The following is a 22057-nucleotide window of genomic DNA, read 5'->3' on the forward strand; positions in this document are numbered from 1 at the left end:
GTGCCTCCAAAGACATTGCCCAAAAGGCTTAAAAAAGCATTTTAAAAAATTTCCCTGAAAATGGGGCATTTTGCCCATCGGAAACAGCGAGGCTGCGCCAGGAAAACCTGGTGCAGCAATGCTGCTGTTGGAGGGGGCGGAGCTGCCAGTAGGCAGCTTCCTGACCCCTTTCAGGCTGGTAATGCCCCCTACCCCCAGGATAACGGTGTGGGGATTTGCACTGGCAGGACACTGAGACGGCATCCCAGCACTGTGCCAGCACAGGGAGGCTGGCGTGAATGCCCTAACGCCGGCGTCCCTGCCTCTCTCAGTGGCGCAAGTAGGGTTGCCAAGTGCCCAGTGGTGGCGGGTAAAATCCCGCCAATCCACTGGGCTGCCCGCCAGCCACCTGAGGGCCAGCGGGCAGCATGCGCGATGCGCCCACGTCACTTCCAGTTATACCCGGAAGTGACACAGAAGCTCTAGCAACCTCCGCTGAAACTCTATGGAAACCATAGAGTTTCAGCAGAGACTGATGGAGTGTCTGCATTGCTTCCGAGTAAACCCAGAAGTGACTTAAGCGCGAGGCAGTCTTGCGCGTTGCACGCTGCTGAAGAGCTCCCACTGGTGGAGCGAACCAACCTGGTAAGCCTAGGCGCAAATGGCACGGGTGCCGGCATGGCCACTTACGTGCCACCTGAGCTCTTTTGGCCCCAGAGCTCAGGAATGGGCTGTTTGGCTCTTAAAAGACTTAAAATGCAGGAATACTTTGGGTGGTAGAAGAGATACTTGGTAGCTGCTGTTGCTTTTGTCCCTGGATGGCATTTTATTTTCAGAAACGTACTTCTTCGAAATATTTTCCGAACTCTGAAGTCTGGCCTTGCGAGCCATGTTTATGGAACTCTGAGAGAAGCTGAACTCTGCAGTCTGTATCAGTTAGACGAGTTACGCAAATTTGCATCATTTCTCGTAACTTTATCCTGCTTAGCGTGGGTAGAGATAAAGACCTTTCAGGGCGCCAAAACCTTATTTATCCATTGTTTAGTCTTCAAATATTTTTTTTTCTGGGTGTTAATGGACACGTGTTCAAGCTTGCTTGCTTTTTGTATTGAAACCATTTAATTTAATTCTATAATTACTTCATTTATACTCCACTTTCCTTGCAGATGCTCAAGGGGGATTACAAATTTTTTAAAATGCAATAAATAAAACTATAATTATGATTTTTTTTTAAAAATTACCTAAACAAGCACTGTGTGACTGCCTTTCCACTAAAAAGCTCTCAAGGCAGTTTATAGCATAATAAGATATTAAGAATTCAATTAAAATATGTTAATTTAGAATACCAGGAAAGAAATAAAAGTCAATTTAACAATAATACCAATCCCTCTGTTATGGTGTTGCTTGTTAAGAGAGCCAGCGTGGTGTAGTGTTTAAGAGCAGTGGTTTGGAACGATGGACTCTGATCTGGAGAACCGGGTTTGTTTCCCCACTCCTCCACATGAGCGGCGGATGCTAATCTGGTGAACTGGGTTGGTTTCCCCCACTCTTCCACGTGAAGCCAGCTGGATGACCTTGGGCTAGTCACAGTTCTCTGAACTCTCACAGCCCCACCTACCTCACAGGGTGTCTGTTGTGGGGTGGGGAAGGGAAGGTGATTGTAAGCCGGTTTGATTCTTCCTTAAGTGGTAGAGAAAGTCGGCATATAAAAAACAACTCTTCTTCTTCTTAATCAAAGGCCCTCTGGGAAGAGCCAGTCTTTAAACACATCCTAAAATCCTTTAGGGATGCAGGAGTTCTTCCCTCTTGTGGGAGTGCATTAAGAGGACAACATCCCCAGAAAAGCCTTCCCCCCAGGTTCCCTGTAGCCAAACCGCTGCTAAGGCTGCTTCCTTAAGTTTCCGTGGGCCAAAGCAAGTTCTTACTGTTTTTTTAGCCTTTGTTGATATTCCTTGCTGTGACTCAGTTTTGATGACAGACAGGAATAAAGCATTCCAGAAGTACAGAGGGAAGGGTGTGTAGGAACACCTCCAGATATTTTTTTGAAGAAGGAATTCTCTGCCCAAGTATCTCCCACTCAGGGACTGATGTGATTAAAACCCACACAAGCTTGCTTTAAAACTGGCTTGAAGAATGGTTCCTCCCTTGGTGTTTGTTTCTTCCGGTAGTTGTGAAACAAAATAATGGTGATTACATTGGCTCAGGCAAAATGTTTCTAGGATAGGATCACAAGACAGCATGCCAAGTTTCAGCCAAGTGTTTAGGCCTTCTTGGAGTGATCATTGTTCTGGTCACCATACCTAAAAAGGGATATTTCAGAGCTTGAGAAGGTGCAGAAACCAAAATGATTAGGGGACTAGAGCAACTGTCCTATGGGGAGCGGTTAAGTCACTTAGGGCTGTTTAGCTTGGAAAGAAGATGGTTAAGGGGAGACATGATAGAGGTCTATAAAATTATGCATGGTTTGGAGAGGGTGGACAGGGAGAAGCTTTTCTCCCTCTCTCATAATACTAGAACACGGGGTCATCTGCTGAAGCTTGAGGGTGAGAGATTCAAAATTGATAAAAGGAAGTATTTTTTCACACAACGCATCGTTAAATTGTGGAACTCCCTGCCCCAGCCTGTGGTGATGGCTGCCAACTTGGAAGGCTTTAAGAGGGGAGTGGACATGTTCATGGAGGAGGGGGTTATTCATGGCTACTAGTTAAAATGGATGCTAGTCATGATGCATACCTATTCTCTCCTGGATCAGAGGAGCATGCCGAATATATTGGGTGCTGGGCAGGATGGTGCTGCTGCAGTTGTCTTGTTTGTGGGCTTCCTAGAGGCACCTGGTTGGCCACTGTGTGAACAGACTGCTGGACTTGATGGGCCTTGGTTTGATCCAGCATGGCTTTTCTCATGTTCTCATTGGATTCCTGGAGATTCACAGATTACTTGGGGTTAACCTTGAGCATCTTGCAGATTGAGGAGTAGATCTTCAGACACCCTGTCTTCCCACCACACTGGGGGGCAAAGGAAGAACTAACAAGAGACTGCAAGGTCAGCTCTTTCAGCATACTTGGCAACAGTATGACATTAGGAAGGGAATTCATCCTCTTGCTTCCTATCCTGTCTACTAGAGCAACTGCAGTAGAGGTGGAACCATTTGCATTTGAAATAGGTCTAAATTCTTTTTTTTAATGAAAGAGTCTGTGAGTTATGGCTGTTTATTCAGTGTCTTGGGCCTTAAGTGACTGTACTTGAAACTGTGTTTACATTTGAGGAACTGGGTCTGTGTGCACGATAGAACCTTTTAAAAGTTAGGACATTTTGAAAGGATTCTTTTGGTTTCAGCAAGGGATTATTTTCCATCTAGTAGTAAGAGGCAGATTTTATCCGACTGTTTCAGATTAAGCAGCATTCTTAAATAACTCTCTCTCCCCCCTTCCCTTTTTTTTTGTCTCCACAGCATGATGTAGAAATAAATAAAATTATATCCACAGCTGCAACAAAGACAGAATCTTCTGTAATGTCAAAATCATTAAGTTCTTCTTTGGATGACACCGAAGTTAAGAAAGTAATGGAAGAATGTAAGAGGCTGCAGTTAGAAGTTCAGAGGTTACGGGAGGAGAATAAACAATTTAAGGTAATCATTGTCTTTACATTGCGTTTTCTTTCTGGTGGCAGAGCTATTCTTGACTGAATCATAAGTGGAATGTGTATTCCATTAGCACAGTATGTGTGTGTTAAGTGCCATCAAGTCGCTTCTGACTTAGAATCATAGAGTCGGAAGGGGCCATGCAGACCATCTAGTCCAACCCCCTGCTCAGTGCAGGATCAGCGTAAAGCAGGGGTGTCAAACTCAATTGTTACAAGGGCTGGATATGACATAAATGTCGTTGGCCAGGCCATGCCTCGTCAGCCCAGATCAGGACTGGGGGAGGTGGCTGCCCTGGTTGGCTCACCGGCCAAATAACAGCTCTCAAGGGCCGGATCCGGCCCTCAGACCTTATATTTGACACCCCTGGCCTAAAACCTCCCTGATAAGTGTTCATCCAACCATTTCTTGAAGACTGCCAGTGAGGGGGAGCTCGCCATCTCCCCAGGCAGCTGATTCCTCTGCTGAACAACTCTCACTTATGGTGACCCTATGAATCAGTGTCCTCCGAATTGTCCTGACATTACCAGCCTTGCTCAGTCTTTCAGACTGAGGGCCGTAGCGACCTTTATAGAGTCGATCTATCTGCGTCTGGGTCTTCCTCTTTTCCTGCCACCTTTTTTTTCCTAGCACAGTGGGTGTGGGTGTGGGTGCCGTCAATCACAGCTGACTTATGGCGATCCCACAGGGTTTTCATAGCAAGAGATGTCTGAAGGTGGTTTGCCATTGCCTGCCTCTGTGTGGGCTGAGAGAGTTCTGAGAGAACTGTGACGGGCCTAAGGTCGCCCAGCAGGCTTCATGTGGAGGAGCGGGGAGTCAAACCTGGTTCTTCCAGATTGGCATTTGCCACTCTTAACCACTACATTGTGCTGGCTCTCACAGTATATGAACGTGTAATTGAGAAGACAAGAGACACTGGAAAAGACAATAATGCTAGGAAAAGTTGAAGGCAGCAGAAAAGAGGAAGACACGACATGAGATGGATTAACTCTATAAGGGAAGCCATGGCCCTCAGTTTGCAAGATCTGAGCAAGGCTGTTAATGGTAGGACATTTTGGAGGACTTTGATTCATAGGGTTGCCATGAGTTGGAATTGACTTGACAGCGCTTAAGAAGACGAAGAATTAAGAATATGCCGACTTTCTCTACCACTTAAGGCAGAATTAAACCGGCTCACAATCACCTTCCCTTCCCCTCCCCACTTCAGACACCCTGTGAGGTAGGTGAGGCTGAGAGAGCTCTATCAGAGCTGTGACTTGCCCAAGGTCACCCAGCTGGCTTCATGTGGAGGAGTGGGGAATCAAACCCGTTCTCCAGATCAGACTCCACTGTTCCACCACTCTTAACCACCACACACACAGGCTCATATGAAATGTGTCCAAACGTTTCCAATGTCATTTCTTGGCTGCAGGAAGAAGATGGACTGCGGATGAGGAAAGCACCCCAGACAAACCACCCAATCTCTGCTTCTGCTGCCGTTGTGAAGGAGGAGGGTCTCAGCACTAGACTACTTGCCTTGGTGGTCTTGTTCTTTATTGTTGGCGTAATTATAGGGAAAATTGCCTTGTAGAGGCAGCATGCTCGAGGATTGTAAATCGGATTGAGGGATCTGCCATATCATTGGATTAAATTTATTCATAACAAATGTTTAAAAAAAAATGTATGACATCTCACAGGTCTTGCCTTTTAAATTTTTACCCCTCCGCACAGATATAACATTTAACATAACATAATCTTCTAGAAAAAGTTTAAGATGCGCAAGGAGTGAGCAGGAGAAGAAAGGATTTGTGAGCAATTTGGAAGATAATCATGAATTTAACACTATAACAGTGCATTGTTTGGAAAGAGAAAAAAAGTCACTTTAAAACATTTCTCGGACCTTGGTTCATATTACTGGACTTCTTTTCTTGTGGAGGGTTGGGGGGAGGAAGAGATTCCTCTGGGGGAGCAAGTCCTTTTTTTTTTAATACCTGGAGGTTGGCTTAAACAGGAATGGTGGTTGGCTTTCTGTAAAATATATTAACCCGCCATTCCTCCACATATGTTTAACAGTTCTGTCAAGTGGGTGTGACTCTGATCTCAGAATCTGTCTGCCGTGTTACTCCCCGAGCTGCTCTTAAGATTCTTCCCAAACGAGCGGCGCAGCCTTGCCTCTCCTGAGTCCCGTGTTGTCCGCAGGAGCATTGAAACGCTGTCTGGGCAGCTGCGGGGAATCAGAACTCCGAAGGAAGAGAGGAGGGCTTGGAGCAGGTTCGAGACCCCCCAGGCAACCAGCAGCTCCAGAGCTGAGGGGTCGTCTTGCAGTTAGTCCCAGTTGCTTGCAGGATAGGTGAAAACACAAGGTCTTAGAAGTCGGCAGGGGGGTAGAGCAGAAAAAATGGAGAGGTTGGGGGGCTCAGTTTCTATCCCGCCTCTTCTCTGTGAGGCTCTCAGTGAGGAAGACTTGATAGCCGTTGGTGGCTTGGCTTGACGTCGTAGGGATCCATCTTCTTAGCCTTGGTAAAGCAACCCAGAGTGCTCCTGTTCTCACTGAGGAGGTGGTTCCTGGTTTTTTAAATCCGGTTTTGTGGCTTCCGTTTAACCAGATTTTGTCGGATGCTGGGACGGCATGGGCCGTGGCATCGTGCGCTCTGACCCCTCCCTTCTTGCTGTTAGTCCAGTCAGATAAAATAGTTTCCTCCTGTCTGTCTGTCTGTGTTCCACTTGGGATGACATCATGTTAATGGGGACCATACGCTTCTGCCTCCTCGTCCATCACATTTTTTTTGGTTTTGCCTCCGCTCCTTGTTGTGTTTGTGAAAGTCTTCTCCACTTTTGCCCCTACGGCAAACTCCCACGTGTGTGCCCACACATTGCAGCATGGGCGTGCACACGCTTGCGTGATGTCTCTCGTATAGTCTCCCCCTCTCTATCCACTACATTCTTGTGAAGCTTTTAGAGAGGAGGGGTTTGGGGATTTAGTCTTGTGGACTGGGGCAGGGGAGAACGGGTCTCCTTTTGGATGCCCAATGGTAGCAGATCTTCCTTCAGCGCCTGCTGCCTTCTCCATTTGTCTGCTCCTCTCAGCAGCCCAGCTGCAGAGAGGAGATTTCCCCCCACCCTTTTTGCCCTTCAGCTGCTTAGCGCTGGTTTTGAATAGTGCTCCAGATAGAGAGGCCCAACTCTCTCTGTGGCTGAGACCCATGCTGGTGGATAAGGAAATGAGATAGGCAGAACTCCTGGTCCTAAGCAAATAACTTCACTGCCCCGAGTGTGGGAGAGGAGGACAGGATGAGTTGTTTTAGGCCCACGGCTCTAGGATCTCTCTCATTTTGTCTCCATTTTAACTCGGTTCTGGACACTTGAGCCGTGAACAGCTTCAAGCTGACTCTGGTTGTATTGAGAGGTGACTGGCCGGTTGTGCGGATCGAGCGTCACTGCCACCGCCTTCTTGCGGGACCAATTACAGTTCCTATTGGTTCGTGTAGCAGAATTAAAACTCTCCATAGTCGGGGGGGGGGACGACACAAAACGTTTAATGCATATTTAACTTATTTAATGTCTCTCATCTCATGTTTTCCTTATCGTCGCAGAAATTTGACAACTGCTATGTACACAGTTAAATGAGAGGAGGGGGGTAAGGGCACCTGTTCAAAGCCGGTGAATAGAACTAATTTTTATTTTTCATTTCTGTTGTTGTAGTGACGATGGATTCTTCTGCCTCTTAATGCTTTGGGCACCACAGTTGTCAGTTTTGATCATGTAAACATTGGGGAAAACAGCGGTCAGGAAACTGTTTTTTTTGTATATAAAATAAGTCTATGTAGGGGAAAAATTAGTAGGAATTAGTTCTATGCTGTAAAAAAAAAAAAAAGACCAATCCTGTTTGACTATGTAGCATCTTAAAAAAAATCAAATAAATCTCCCCCCAAATTATTGGAAATTTTGTCTTTGTGTTATTACTCTGGTTTTGTACTTTGGCCTTGCAAAACAGAATTGTCATTGAGAAGAAATGTTAGGCAGATGTTTTTTTTTTTTTTTTAATGTTTCAAATAGATACTTTTTCATTTTTTTTAGAAAGCAATGAAATGGGCTAAGGTAGCATATAGTGCACCAGTTTGCAGCTTTAAAATATCTGGTAAATTTGCAGTTCTACTTGTAGAAAATGGAGTACCTCAAATCCCATAAATACGCCAGTTAATACAATTGTATACATTAACGAAGTTATAATTGATGAATTTTATTTTTGAAACTGCAAAATAGATCTAGGCTTGATAGGAAAGTGAGTATTGGCACCTATTTTAATTTCCCCCAAATTTCTGTTTTTCCAGAAAAATATTTTTTTACCATGGCTTCAAAATTTCTGGAAATTTTGCATCTGTACTTCTGCTAGCAATTCTTGCAGCTTAACTTGATTCTCCTGTACATAGCATGAAGCATTTAGCGCTTGCCTGCTTCAACATTTCATACTTGTGAGCCATGGTTTGCTGATACATCAGAATTATCAAACCCTGGTTTGAGGGTTGCTTCCAAACTAGAAGCTCAAACCGTGGCTTGAAGCTGATTTGCAAACCATGTTTTCAGCAAATTTAGCTGGCTAGCGAACACATCTCAATCCTCATACCTCCTCTCTGGAAAAGCTTCTGTGAATGGCCTGTGAGGAGTCAAGAAACTGTTGTGCTTGTCCAAATCACGGTTTGTCTTGTATATTAGAAACAAAAAAACATGGGGTTGGATCCAACCAGGTTTTCTGCTGGTGAAAACAGAGGATGGGGTCACTTTTGACCATAGAAAAGGTGATGGGACCTGCTTGGATAAAAGCCATGCAGAATGGGGGCTGAAATGAGATGGGGAATTGAGGGGAAAGCCGGATGTATTAAACTCACAGCTTAGAAGGCCAACTCTGAGCACAAACCATGGTTTGCTATGTCGGAGTCATGATGGTGCTGCTTGCCTTTTGAAGGAGCCGTGCTACTCCTAGGTTGCAATCCTTTTTTTTCCTGTCTACAGAAGAGTTGGTTTTTATACCCCACTTTTCTCTACCTTTAAGGAGTCTCAAAGCAGTTTACAATCACCTTCCCTCCCACCCCCACAGGCACCTTGTGCGGTAGGTGAGGCTGAGAGTTTGGAGAAAACTATGACCAGTCCAAGGTCACCAACAGGCTTCATGTGGAGGAGTGGGGAATCAAACCTGTTTCTCCAGATCAGAGTCTGCTGCTCTTAACAGTACACCACACTGGAGAAAGGAGGACAATATCTTTTAAATTGATGAATACCTCAGTGGTTACAAGGGACTTGTTGGTGCTTAAAAACAGACTTCTGGCTAATGGGAAATCTCCCTTGAACACAACCAGTACAGCCACTGCCAGCAACCTGTTCTTCTCCTTTTCTGGCTTCATGTCTTGCTCTCACCTGGCCCCGCCTTGGTCCACCATATATTGAGAATTCCTCATAAACATGGTGAGAATTGCCCATAACCCCAATGCCTCTTTTAAGCCCTGCAGTGACACTACAAGGGAACTTTTCATGGGTTGATTCTCTAGCAGTGTAATGTATAAAGCTGTAGCACGAACCCATAGATGAGGCCGCTCCTGCAGTGTTTAAAACGGCACATGCATGGTGTACGCACTCTTGAGATCAGAATGAGCACTGCCATTAGATGGTGGCATTCCCACTGCTCCAAGTAGGGTATGAAGTAGACATTGGTAGACACTTGAGCTTGCAGAGGAAAACCTTGATATTTTTTTTAAAAGTAGTGTACTTGGCCTCTTGCTAGGAAAAGCAGAAGGCAGTAGGAAAAGAGATAGGTTGACTAAATAAAGGAAGTCAGTTTGCAAGACCTGAGCAAGGCTGTTGACTTTAGGATGTTTTGGAGGTTGTTAATTCATAAGTCAGAAGTGACATAACACACACTTTGCTTCTGGTTCAAGGCTCTTCCAACAGGTAGCTTGTGAGCTACCGGTAGATCATTGGCTGCTTCAGGGTAGCTCATGCATCCCTTAGAAGATCCAGGAAGAAGCAAAGTTGTTTTTTATATGCCGGCTTTGTCTACCACTTAAGGGAGAATCAACCTGACTTACAGTCACCTTCCCCTCCCCACAACAGACACCCTGTGAGGTAGGTGAGGCTGAGAGAGTGTGACTAGCCCAAGGTCACTCAGCTGGCTTCGTGTGTAGGAGCGGGGAAACAAATCCAGTTCACCTGATTAACATCTGCCGCTCATGTGGAGGAGTGGGGAATCAAACCCGGTTCATTTCTGGTACTCTGGTCCACATTATGTTTCTAGACTGATGGAAACTTGGTAACATTCACATGCACACATGAAGCTGCCTTTTACTGAATCAGACCCTTGGTCCATCAAAGTCAGTATCGTCTACTCAGACTGGCAGTGGCTCTCTAGTGTCTCAGGCAGAGGTCTTTCACATCACCTACTAACAGATCCTTTTAACTGGAGATGTTAGGAGTCGGACCTGGGACCTTCTGCATGCCAAGCAGAAGCTCTACCATTGCACCACAGCCCCTGGGAAGGTGGGTGGGTGTGGTTTGGGATACTTTTAATTATTCAGAAGTACCTCATTAAATAAAAGGTTTGTGACACACACATCCCTCCTTGAGTTGTTGATCTTTGATTTCTCATATGATTCTGTGATGGCAGTTCTTCACCCTGTCAAGGAAAGTGGCTTCCTGATTGAAAGTTGGGAGGCCTGCCAAGATGCAAAGGGAGCAAAATTTAAATAGATGGGCTGTAAAACATGCCTTATGGTATTAATCAGGAATGATGGACATGAACACATGAAGCTGCCTTATACTGAATCAGATCCGAACGCAAGAAAAGCCATGCTGGATCAGACCGAGGCCCATCAAGTCCAGCAGTCTGTTCACACAGTAGCCAACCAGGTGCCTCAGGGAAGCCCATCAACAAGACGACTGCAGCAGTATTATCCTGCCTGTATTTCACAGCACCTATTATAATAGGCATGCTCCTCTGATCCTGGAGAGAATAGGTATGCATCATGACTAGTATCCATTTTGACTACTAGCCATAAATACCCCTATCCTCCACGAACATGTCCACTCATAAGAACATAAGAAAAGCCATGCTGGATCATACCAAAGCCCATCAAGTCCAGCAGTCTGTTCACCCAGTGGCCAACCAGGTGCCTCTAGGAAGTCCCCAAGCAAGACGACTGCAGCAGCACCATCCTGCCTGTGTTTCACAGTACCTAATATATTCAGCATGCTGCTCTGGTCCTGGAGGACCCTTGGTCCATCAAGGTCAGTATTGTCTACTCAAACCGGCAGCGTCTCTCCAGGGTCTCAGGCAGAGGTCTTTCTTATCACCTACTAGTCCCTTTAACTGGAGATGCCGGGGATTGAACCTGGGACCTTCTGCATGCCAAGCAGAGGCTCTACCACTGAGCCGCAGCCCCTCCCTTGGTTAAAAAAAAAGTTAATTCTTAATTAAGCAGTGCTGTAAACTCAAACTACTTTTTAAAAATAAGGCTGAGAGAACATCCAATGTAGGTAAAGCAGTGGTGTGCGGACATGGCATTTAATCTTACCACAAACAGCACACCCTTATATGCAAGTTAATGGGGGGGGGGAGGGTTGGCCTGCTGTGTGCAGAGATGATCATGTGAAGTGGCCCATGAGCCCTTTAATAGCACGTGTGAATTCTAGCTGAGTGCTTGCATGCCTCTTGGCATGACATCTGAACAAAGGCTTTAAATATTAATCTGATGAGCACTGATCCTAAAAGTGCAGAGGAAATGGCAAAAACAGGGAGGTGCTTGCAGGGATGCTTTGAAGTAGAGCTGATTCCCCTCTGATGTGCAAATGGCACTTTGGGTGAGCGTGTTTAGGCTTTTCAATAGCGCATCATTCCATCATACATTTACAAGACCTGCTGATAATATGCACGGCACTTTCTAGCTTACATCATACCGACGGTGTTCCTCTCACTTCTCTCCGGTCACTGCCCTCTGCTGCAGGGCTTGCTTCCTCTGTCACTGGCCCTTCTGTTTATGCAAAACGGGTGTTTCTCAAGGAGGCCTTGCACAAACAGGGCTAGTGGTGGAGGAAGCGAGTTTCACGGCAGGAGGCAGCTCCTGTAATGGCTGCAGAGAAGCATGAGTGGGACTGTGTCAGGATCCAAGCCTTGGATACGTCTCCTTCCATGCACTCGGTGGTTCACTGTGTTGTATTGCTTTTGTAAAAAATCAAGACCCCAATTTGTGTGCATCTCAATTTCTGCAGCTCACATTGTGCATTCTGGTCTCTGGCGAAATTCCATTTGTAACAGTTGAGCATACAGCTATTGCTGTGGGGAGGGGCCGTGGCTCAGTGGTACAGCATCTGCTTGGCAGGCGGAAGGTCTCAGGTTCAATCCCTGGCATCTCCAGTTATAGGTACTAGGCAGGTAAGTGACGTGAAAGACCTCTGCCAGAGACCCTGGAAAGCTGCTGCCGGTCTGAGTAGACAATACCAACTTTGATGGACCAAGGGTCTGATTCAGTATAAGGCAGCTTCATGTGTTCATGCTAAAAAATGACATAAAATTGGGGAGAGGGGTGGATTGCCTTTTATTGGGTCTCATTTTGAGAGCAAACTCAGTAGCTGGCTTTTGTTATGAGCCATGGTATCCTTGATGAAAGAGCTCCCCTGAGTCAGATCAGAGGTCCCATCTAGCCTAGCATCTTGTTTTTCACAGCTGCCTTCAAGATTCCTCCAGGAGGAACTGCGGTCTAGACCCTCCCCAATAGAAGATTTGGGTTTTATATGCAGATTTTCTCTACCTTTTAAGGAGAATCAAACCAGCTTAAAATCTCCTTCTCTTCCTCTCCCCACAACAGACACCCTGTGAGGCAGTTTGGGGCTGAGAGAGGTCAGAGAGAACTATGACCGGCCCAAGGTCACCCAGCAGGCTTCATGTATAGAAATGGGGGAAACCAACCCGGTTCACCAGATTAGAATCCGCTGCTCATGTGGAGGAGTGGGGAATCAAACTCGGTTCTCCAGATTAGTTTGATTCCCCACTCCTCCACATGAGCAGTGGAGGCTAATCTGGTGAACTGGGTTGGTTTCCCCATGCCTACACATGAAGCCAGCTGGGTGACCTTGAGCTAGTCACAGCTCTCTCAGCCCCACCTACCTCACAGGGTGTCTGTTGTGGGGAGGGGAAGGGAAGGTGATTGTAAGCCGGTGTGAGTCTTCCTTAAGTGGTAGAGAAAGTTGGCATAAGAAAGCCAACTCTTCTTCTTCAATTGTGCCCCAGCTTACAATGAAACACAGCCCTATTACAAGAAGATGAGTAGCTGTTTATGTACATGTTTTTTAAAATGTTCACTGTGTAGGGGGAAAAAGTAGCATGCTGTAATACATTTTTTTTGTTTTAAAAAATTGTACATTGGGATAAGCAGTACATTGGATTCCATTCTTAAAGCAGAACTCCCCACCAGTATCTTCTAGAGCACCCTGCAATTATCTACATATTAGCCAGACTTGAAAATATACTGTGTCAATCGTGAGAATTGCATAGCTGATTTCTTTTTGAAATCCCTGTGTAGGCAAGAAAACGTTTGTGTTTGGAGACCTTCCTCAAAGATTTCCTGCCTTTCCTGACAGCCAGAAAGAGAGCCATGGGTTTTAGATTGTCATTTTCCATATGCTGTCCTGAGGTTAAAGGAACGTCACCAGCTTGCCCTTTAAATAAAGCACCCGGCCCCTCATTGTAACCTCTCCTTTTCCAAGACATTTCGTAAAATGGGATAGCTATTGTTTACCCTGCAACTCCCTGCCAGATTGTTTTGGAAATTATGATGAGAAAACAAGAAATAACAAACATGGCATTTTTTTTCCTCCTTTGCCAGGAGCAGTGAGTCCCAGAGTTAACTCAATTGGGTGTTTTATTAAGAGATTACTGGTACCAGTAGAAACACCGGGGATGGGTTGCCTGGGTGAAGCAGGAAGACATGGGATGTAAAAATTATGTCCTTCAGAGCATTTTTCCTGCTTACCAATAGGTGGCTCCGGAATAAGGGTTCTCAAACAGAAAACTGCTGCCTTGATAATGCATAATTTGGCTTGCAGGCGAAACATTACAGGCGAAACAATGCACGCTACCCATCCCCAGATAATTTCAGGTCAGAAAAATGGAGCAAGGGACAAGAACGAAGCTCCTTCTCCACACATCCTGCAGTTACTATATGACCTGGGCCACCGCATGAAGCTGCCTTATACTGAATCAGACCCTCGGTCCATCAAAGTCCGTATTGTCTGCTCAGACCGGCAGCGGCTCTCCAGGGTCTCAGGCAGGGGTCTTTCACATCACCTACTTGCCTGGTCCCTCTAACTGGAGATGCCAGGGATTGAACGTGGGACCTTCTGCATGCCAAGCAGATGCTCTAACACTGAGCCATGGCCCCCACCACATGCACAGGAACTGAGAGGAACCCACAACGCCCGTGTAATTGTTTCACAGGACACAGGGTGGGGATCCTAGACCCAACCCATCACTTGGTAATGTCTGGAGACTCTAAAAGAGGTGACGAACCCAAGCAAACGTAGGCCATCTGCTATGAATTGTGACTGGCCAGCTGCCTGCCAGCCAGGGGGTTACGGAGCGTGAGTGTGACGAACGTGGACCTAGCTGAAATAGTGGGCACTAACAAAACAGAAAAAAGGGGAGTGGTGGATATCCTTATCTTTTAAGCAGATTTTCGACTAGCTTTTCAAGCATCACTGAGGATTAGAATCATAGAGTTGGAAGAGACCACCACGGTCATCTAGTCCAACCCCCTGGACAATGCAGGAAATTCACAACTGCCTCCCCCCACACCCCCAGTGACCCCTACTCCATGCCCAGAAGTTGGCCAAGATGCCCTCCCTCTCATGAGCTGCCCAAGTTCATAGAATCAGCATTGCTGACAGATGGCCATCTAGCCTCAGCTTTAAAACCTCCAGGGAAGGAGAGCCCACCACCTCCTGAGGAAGCCTGTTCCACTGAGGAACCGCTCTAATTGTTAGAAAATTCTTCCTAATCATGCTCTTTTTCAGAGGGAAGTGGGAATTCTCATCATTGTAGCAAAAAAGCTGTCCAACGTCCCTTGAGGACAGTCCTATGAATTCTAGGCAATAGGGGAAGATCACAGACTTTAAAATATTGTCGAAGGCTTTCACGGTCAGAGTTCATTGGTTCTTGTAGGTTATCCGGGCTGTGTGACCGTGGTCTTGGTATTTTCTTTCCTGACGTTTCGCCAGCAGCTGTGGCAGGCACCTTCAGAGGAGTAACACTGAAGGACTATATATAACTCTTCCTACACACTTGACACTGAGAGACACTGTCCTTCAGTGTTACTCCTCTGAAGATGCCTGCCACAGCTGCTGGCGAAGGACACTGTCCTTCAGTGTTACTCCTCTGAAGATGCCTGCCACAGCTGCTGGCGAAACGTCAGGAAAGAAAATACCAAGACCACGGTCACACAGCCCGGATAACCTACAAAAACCAATCACAAACTTTGTTGTGGTTCTCTTGATTTTACAGTTTGTGTCTCCCCTCCCCTGTGCTTGCTTCCTTTTTCCTCTTCTGGCATGCATGCAAACCATAATTTATTTAGTAAGGCCATAATGGCAAACTATGTTTTGCTGAAAGCATGTGGGCAACGACAACCCGAAAGCCTGCGGCATTCTCCCAATTCTCTTAATCATGGTATGGAGAATCAGGAATATTACTACCATGGCTCCAATCTATTTGGTTTTTCAGTATTCTAAAACCAAACTGTGTTCTGCTTTCTCAAGGCAGGCCAAGATCTGTGAAGTACGACACTTGCTGCCCCCAGGAATCACACAAGCAGATCAAAATGAATGAAAGTTTTTCATAAACCGAAGTAGGGTGCCCACCAAGTGGGGTGAGAAGAGTGATCTTTTTTTGGGTACATCCCCCAGTATTTCCACATATACCCTATCATGGAAGCTAGATACCAGGGGATTTCACTTCCAACAGTACCCTTGCTAGTTCTGTATATCACTGTGCTGGATATGCATATAACTGGGTAACTAACGTCCTTCTCAGAGAGCAGAATGAATCCCAAATGGTAAATTATCTTGTGAAAGCAGAACTGTTCCTTGGTATTGTAGGGTGTGTGTTTTTTAGGCAGGAAAAATGTTCTCAGGTCTATCTTGGCACTGAAGGAACAGGCAAGGTGCATGTGTGTTTAGTACTGGGGTCCCTAACGTGGCACCTGCTGACACCTTTCCTGGTGCCCACCAAGTGTTTTTACGAAGTGGGCAGGGCCAAGTGGGACTTTTGCCCAACAAGGCTTCTGATTTGGCCACTGGACATTTGATTGGCTGTGCAGATTTTTTAAAATGTCACTCAGCAGCAGCTGCCACCGCAGCACAAGGATCTTCATGTGTGACTGAAGTTAAGCAGCAGCGGCCATTTTATGGCTGGCTCCACTTCCTGCGGCATCTATTTTGTGGTTGTGCCCACCACACTGTGACAGAATGCCAAAAGTGCCTGCAGGCTCAAAGAGGCTGGGGACCCCTGGTTTAGTACAATTGAAGTCGCCTATTAAAAAAACTGGTTAAGGAACCACGAATACTGGTTCAGAGTTGCCTGTCCATACCCAGGCACGTATGAATGGGGGTGAAGGAAGAAATCCCCAACCCTTTGGGCGTGGCTCATCATTAAGCAAAGAACACAAAACTACATGTATCTGTAAGGCACAAAATGAAACCGATTCCAGATGTGCTCCTGCTGAAGAGGACATTTAAGGCTGGCTAGATTCCGGGCAGCCCCTGACCAAAAATGTCAAGAGTTTTAGTCCCACCTGACGAGCAACAGGGCTAGAAATGCCAGCAGCAGTGCCCTGGGCTGCGGATTTAGCACTGCGTTGTCAAGGGAGTAATCTAATCTTCCCAGGTAGTTTGGCTTAATGTGTCTCAAAAAGGTGCCGGAGGACCCAGCACACTGCGTGAGTGGCGACTGGTAAGAGGTGGGCCGTTTGCTGGGTGTGTTGGGACTGGATCCGTCCGTTGGTCTCTCGCCGATGAACAGCAAGCTACGGTCTTTTGCATCCTGCTCAATTCTGAAGAGTTCGTACTCTGTGTGTGGGAGTCTGATGCCCAGGGCCGCGCATCCGTTCGTATGAGTCACATCCAACTCTCTCCCGACGCTCCAAGAGCCGGGCTCCCCACAGCTTCCAAAGTCCGAGGAGTTCAGCATCGCTACGGTTACCTGATCCATTGGTGTAACCCGAGCGTGGGTCACCTTGAACACCAGCTCTGTGCCTCCTCTCACGATGAGGGACGGGCCTCCCTCAGTATAGTGGCCTGAGGCGTACACCGTGAAAGTCGGCTGTTTGCAGAGAGGGTCAGAGTAGTGATAATAGGACCCTTCCCAGGTGCGGTTGCTGCCGTGGAAGGTGAAGTACCTCGTGAGGAAAAGCACCGCCGGCCGTACCTCACACCGCGCACTCACCCAGCGCCCGCTTAGCAGCATCGGGAACTCAGGCCTGACTGGCAGTATGGGTGGGTGATGCTCGTCCGCTCGGTATATAATCCCACAAGCAGGGCAAGGATGGACGTGGTGCTGTTGGAAGGAAGGAGAAAGGGAATTATGACGGACAGAGTCATTCCAACTTTACCAACAACCAAGAAGAAGAAGAGGAGTTGTTTTTTATATGCCGACTGACTAGCCCAAGGTCACCCAGCTGGCTTCATGTGTAGGAGTGGGGAAACCAACCCGGTTCACCAGATTAGCCTCCGCCGCTCATGTGGAGGAGTGGGGATCAAACCCGGTTCTCCAGATCAGAGTCCACCACTCCACTCTTAACCACTACACCACGCTGGCTCCACATTCAGAGGCAGTAAATCTCTGAATACTACTGCCAAGTTGCAACATCAGGGGAAGGTGTCGGCCTATGTGCCATGTTGTTGGCCCTCCAGAGGAACAGGCTAGCCACTATATGAAACAGGATGCTGGACTAGATGGACCATTGGTCCTATCCAGCAGGGCTCTTCTTATGTTCTTATTGTCTACTCTGAGCGGCAGCAGCTCTCCAAGGTCTCTACTGAAGGTCTTTCACATCAAATCACATAACTGGAGATACCAGGGATTGAACTTGGGATCTTCCGCACGCAAAGCAAACGCTCTGCTACTCCAGCCATTTCTGCTAGGCTATGATGAATTCTGAAAATGTTCAGTGAGAAAATTTTAGAATAGATGAAGCTGTGTTTTGGGGTTATCTAAACTCATTTTCCCACAAGGCAAGGATAACATAATTTTTGAAACCAAAAGTCCTGCTGTTTCTTTAGCGGTCCATGAAAAGCCACCCGACGGCAGCGCTTTCCTCTTCCCCCCACCATGAGGAGCTATTCTCTCATTTAACGGGAAAGCAATATACACAGCTGCCGGCCTGACAAAACACTGGAAGGAAACACAACTGATTAGGTATTTGAAGCAGCCCCAAACGTTCCTGCTCAGTGTTATAAGTTGTTCCAGCACTACTTATAGAAAGGGGCAACGTGCAATTTACAGTGAACTGAATCTGTTTTCCTAAGCCAGCGTCGCCACATATGGTCGGCTTTTGAGAGATGCCAGCCACTCGTGAGGGGAATGTTTGTACGGGAAGGAGATTTAAGTAACTCCGCAGTTAGCAGCTCGGTGGGCAATCCAGGCACACGCTGATTGAAGTCTGCAGCAACGCGGCCGCTTTCAAATCACCTCACCACAACTGTCACTCTGAGGAGTGTTGATGGTACACAGTGCGATATAACTAAATATCCCCAGCAGTTAGAGAAATACGTACATTCTTTGTAAGCAGGAAATACTTTAATAATGGAAGATAATTTCCTGAGATTGGTCTTTGCTTCCAAACAGATACAGATTTAGGGGGAATCAAAGAGGTCCTTCAGCACAGCCAAGAGGGGGTGGAAGCTGTCACAGGATGGCTGCGACCCACACCCGCCACTGGAGCAACCCAGCTCATTTTCATGGCTATTCCCCAGGCTGTGTGTATGCCAGTGTGGTGTAGTAGGTAGAAAGCCAGACTAAGATCTGGGAGACCCAGGTTCGAATCCCCACTCTGCCATGATGGCTCAGTGGGTGAGCACGGACCATTCATTCCCGCTCCACCTTATCTACATCACAGGAAGTGGTTGTCAGGATAAGAAGGAGAAGAGTTGGTTTTTATACCCCGATTTTCTCTAACTTTAAGGAGTCTTAAACCGGCTTACAATCGTCTTCCCTTCCTCTTCCCACAACAGACACCTTGTGATGTAGGTGAGGCTGAGAGAGCTTGGAGAGAACTGTGACTGGCCCAAGGTTCATGTGGAGGAGTGGGGAATCGAACCCAAAACAGAAGCAAAACTGCTACTCACTCTGGATCCCCATTAGAAAGAAAAGCAGGGTGTAAATATTTAAATAAGTTCTATAGGAGCACAAGAAAAGTGCAGATTGGATGGGCTAGGTGTGAAGAAAGGTGGTATGTAAGTATTCAACCCTTGAACCACAAGGAAAGGCAGGATATAAATGTTTTAATGTGTGTGTTAAGTGCTGTCAAGTCACTTTCGATTCATGGCGACCCTATGAATCAATGTCCTCCAAAACGTCCTATCTTCAATAGCCTTGCTCAGGTCTTGCAAATTGAGGGCCGTGGCTTCCTTTACAGAGTCAATCCATCTCTTGCTGGGTGTTCCTCTTTTCCTGCTGCCCTCACCTTTTCCTAGCATGTCTTTTCCACTGACTCTTGTCTTTTCATAATGTGACCAAAATACGACACCCTCAGTTTAGTCATTTTAGCTTCTAGGGTCAGTTCAGGCTTGATTTGATCTATAACCCACTGTTTTGTTTCTTTGGGCAGTCCAGGGTATCCGTAACACTCTCCTCCAACACCACATTTCACAGGAATCTACTGTTTTATTTTTTGGGGTGGTCCAGGATATCCGTAACACTTTCCTATCAGCTTTTTTCATTGTCCAGCTTTCTCACCCATACATAGTAATAGGGAATACTATGAATTAACTTGATCTTGGTGGCCAGTGACACATCCTTACACTTCAGAATCTTTTCTAGCTCCTTCGTGGCTGCCCTTCCCAGTCTCAATCTCCTTCTGATGGTATAAAATAAATATATTTAAATAAAAGCAGTGAGAACATGCAAATAAGTTCACTTCCTGAGTATCTCAGTTTTAGGACTTCTTTGGTTTCTTAAAAGTTTCTAGTCCCTATCGTCTTACACTGCTTCTGAGCTCCTCCTGAACCCTGGAATGAAGGGAGAGATGGGCCGGAGGCCTCTCTCAAGTTCTCCGTGTATCCAAGAGGATTTGGAGGAAAGATAGGGCCGGTGGCAATCAAAAGGAACGTCTGGCTTCTAAGCCGAGCAAAAAAACGTGGGGCCAAGAGTCTCTGTGTCGCGTGAAGTTATTTTGAAGGATACGACTGTCAGTGTCTAATTATCTGCAAGCAGTGACATCATCTGCGGGTAACAAGCTGTGCGGAGCTGTTAGCTGATTAATTACACTGTGGTAGTGAAGTCAGTGTATTTCAGTGCACCATCGCGTGGTTTTAAATTAATTTTAGAAAGCATTTCTGTTTACCATCTGGTTTTGCTCATATGTATATGGTTTTGGCCCACGATAACTCAGCTTTATGCCAATCGGAGCATATTTCCCAGAGGTTTGTCATTTGTGTTCTCTTTTTCTAGAATCCCAATTCCAGCAATATTGCACGGGAGGAAAACAGGGCTTTCCGCCCACCCCCCTCTTTGTCCTTTTGACAAGTGTTTCATTTGCCTTCATTCCAGTTCTCATCTGGTTACAGTCATAAGCATTTTTTCTGCTGTTGTTTGCTTGAGCTATCTCGCAATTCCATCGCATTTCTACATTGATTAGTTATGATTTTGATAAAAATACACTCCGGGAAAGAAACCAAGCTGCTGACAAAACCAGAAAAGGGGGGGGGGGAACCAAGGCTGGCTGTGTAATCACATTTTGACTGAATGGAAAGTCGAGTCTCTGTGTACCCCCGGCCGGCTGATTTCCTCCGGTACTACTCCACAGCTGTAGGTTAATGACTTATTGGATAAACGTTCACTTTCCTTGCATTTTACATGAACTCGTGAACAATCTTGCACAAACAGGGGCTCAGATGATGCTTACTGGGCCTGCCTCCCATGTAAGTTCTTTGGAGTATTGCCTTTTTAAAATGCAACTTTTCCTGTAACACCCAAGGAGTTTCCCTCTCTTCTCTTGAGATATCAGGAATTGCCACGCCTATAGCCAGATTGCTGGGAAAGATGGATTTATGCCCCAATAAAATTAGCAAATGCATTTAACTTCAGGCCTAAAGTCTATTTGCAGTGTGTTCCAGGAACAGAATGATTTCTGCACCCCCAAGATGCTATAGATGAGCCCCTATTCGTCCCCAAAACACACAAACAATGTAGTCACAGCCCAATGTCAACAGTTCGAGAGCAGCCACTTCTAGGGGTTCTTTAGAAAAACCAGTGAGTTTCCCCTAGAAATCTCATCTTTTTATTTAGTTTATGGATGGATAGAGAATTTTTGAGAACATTTAGTATGTCATCTCATCTTAGGTCATTTATGCATGGGAGTTTTACCTGAGGTTTGTTGCTGGCTGGACCCACACCACACTTTCCTGTTGGGAGTCTATGCACCAGCAGTCTCCAAGCTCAAATCAAGTCCCCGCCCCTTTAAATGCTGCTTTGTAATTGGCTTATTTGTAGTGCTTACTGCGAGAGAAAATCCCCCCTCCAAACCCAATTGTCACATAAAAAAGCATTTTAAGAACAATGAAAAAAGGAGCAATCTGAAAGGGGGGGGGGAGAAATCCAAGCCTCAATTTTAAAAAGCCTTTCTTGTGCTCAGAAAGAGCTCCAACAAAGCAGGAAGTATTTCAATCCCCACCTCTGGACATGCTGCTTTGTAATTGGCTGTGAGAGAAACCAAGCTTGTGTGCCCCACACTTTGCCTTATGCACAAGGATTTCACCAGGGCTGAGCTCAGAGAAGACGGAAGAGTCAGGTTAACAGAGGAAGGGAAAGAGCCGGACATTGCGAGGCTGGCAGTGAGGTCATGTGGCCCTTAAAGATAAGGTCTTGGATCCTAGGCTGCCGTTCTGTTGGCGGAAGGCCAGTGTAGTGTAGTGGTTAAGAGCAGTGGTTTGGTGTGGCAGACTCTGGTCTGGAAAACAGAGTTTGATTTCCCACTCCTCCACATGAGTGGCGGATGCTAATCTGGTGAACTGGATTTGTTTCCCTGCTCCTACACATGAAGCCAGCTGGGTGACCTTGGGCTAGTCACAGTTCTCTTAGAGCTCTCTCAGCCCCACCTACCTCACAGTGTGTCGATTGCGGGGAGGGGGAGGGAAGGTGATTGTAAGCCGGTTTGATTCTTCCTTAAGTGGTAGAGAAAGTCGGCATACAAAAACCAACTCTTC

The 22057-nt window shown here is 46.4% G+C and overlaps 2 protein-coding genes across 3 annotated transcripts in view; one reads left to right on the top strand and one right to left on the bottom strand.

The window, feature by feature from the left end:
• The window catches only part of VAPB (VAMP associated protein B and C), a 61483-nt gene extending 56191 nt beyond the window's left edge, over positions 1-5292 (top strand). For both annotated transcript variants that reach the window (XM_056844419.1, XM_056844421.1), the window contains exons 5-6: positions 3431-3607; positions 5031-5292. In XM_056844419.1, coding sequence (XP_056700397.1) covers positions 3431-3607; positions 5031-5189 — 336 coding nt within the window. In that variant the 3' untranslated portion in view covers positions 5190-5292. The remainder of the gene's footprint in view (positions 1-3430; positions 3608-5030) is intronic.
• Positions 5293-16388: 11096 nt separating this feature from the next.
• APCDD1L (APC down-regulated 1 like) overlaps positions 16389-22057 on the bottom strand; it is a 41429-nt gene continuing 35760 nt past the window's right edge. Inside the window, exon 4 of the mRNA XM_056844422.1 lies at positions 16389-17189. Coding sequence (XP_056700400.1) covers positions 16419-17189 — 771 coding nt within the window. The 3' untranslated portion in view covers positions 16389-16418. The remainder of the gene's footprint in view (positions 17190-22057) is intronic.

This window comes from Euleptes europaea, chromosome 2, assembly GCF_029931775.1.
Source record: "Euleptes europaea isolate rEulEur1 chromosome 2, rEulEur1.hap1, whole genome shotgun sequence".
Classification (NCBI taxonomy): Eukaryota; Metazoa; Chordata; class Lepidosauria; order Squamata; family Sphaerodactylidae; genus Euleptes; species Euleptes europaea.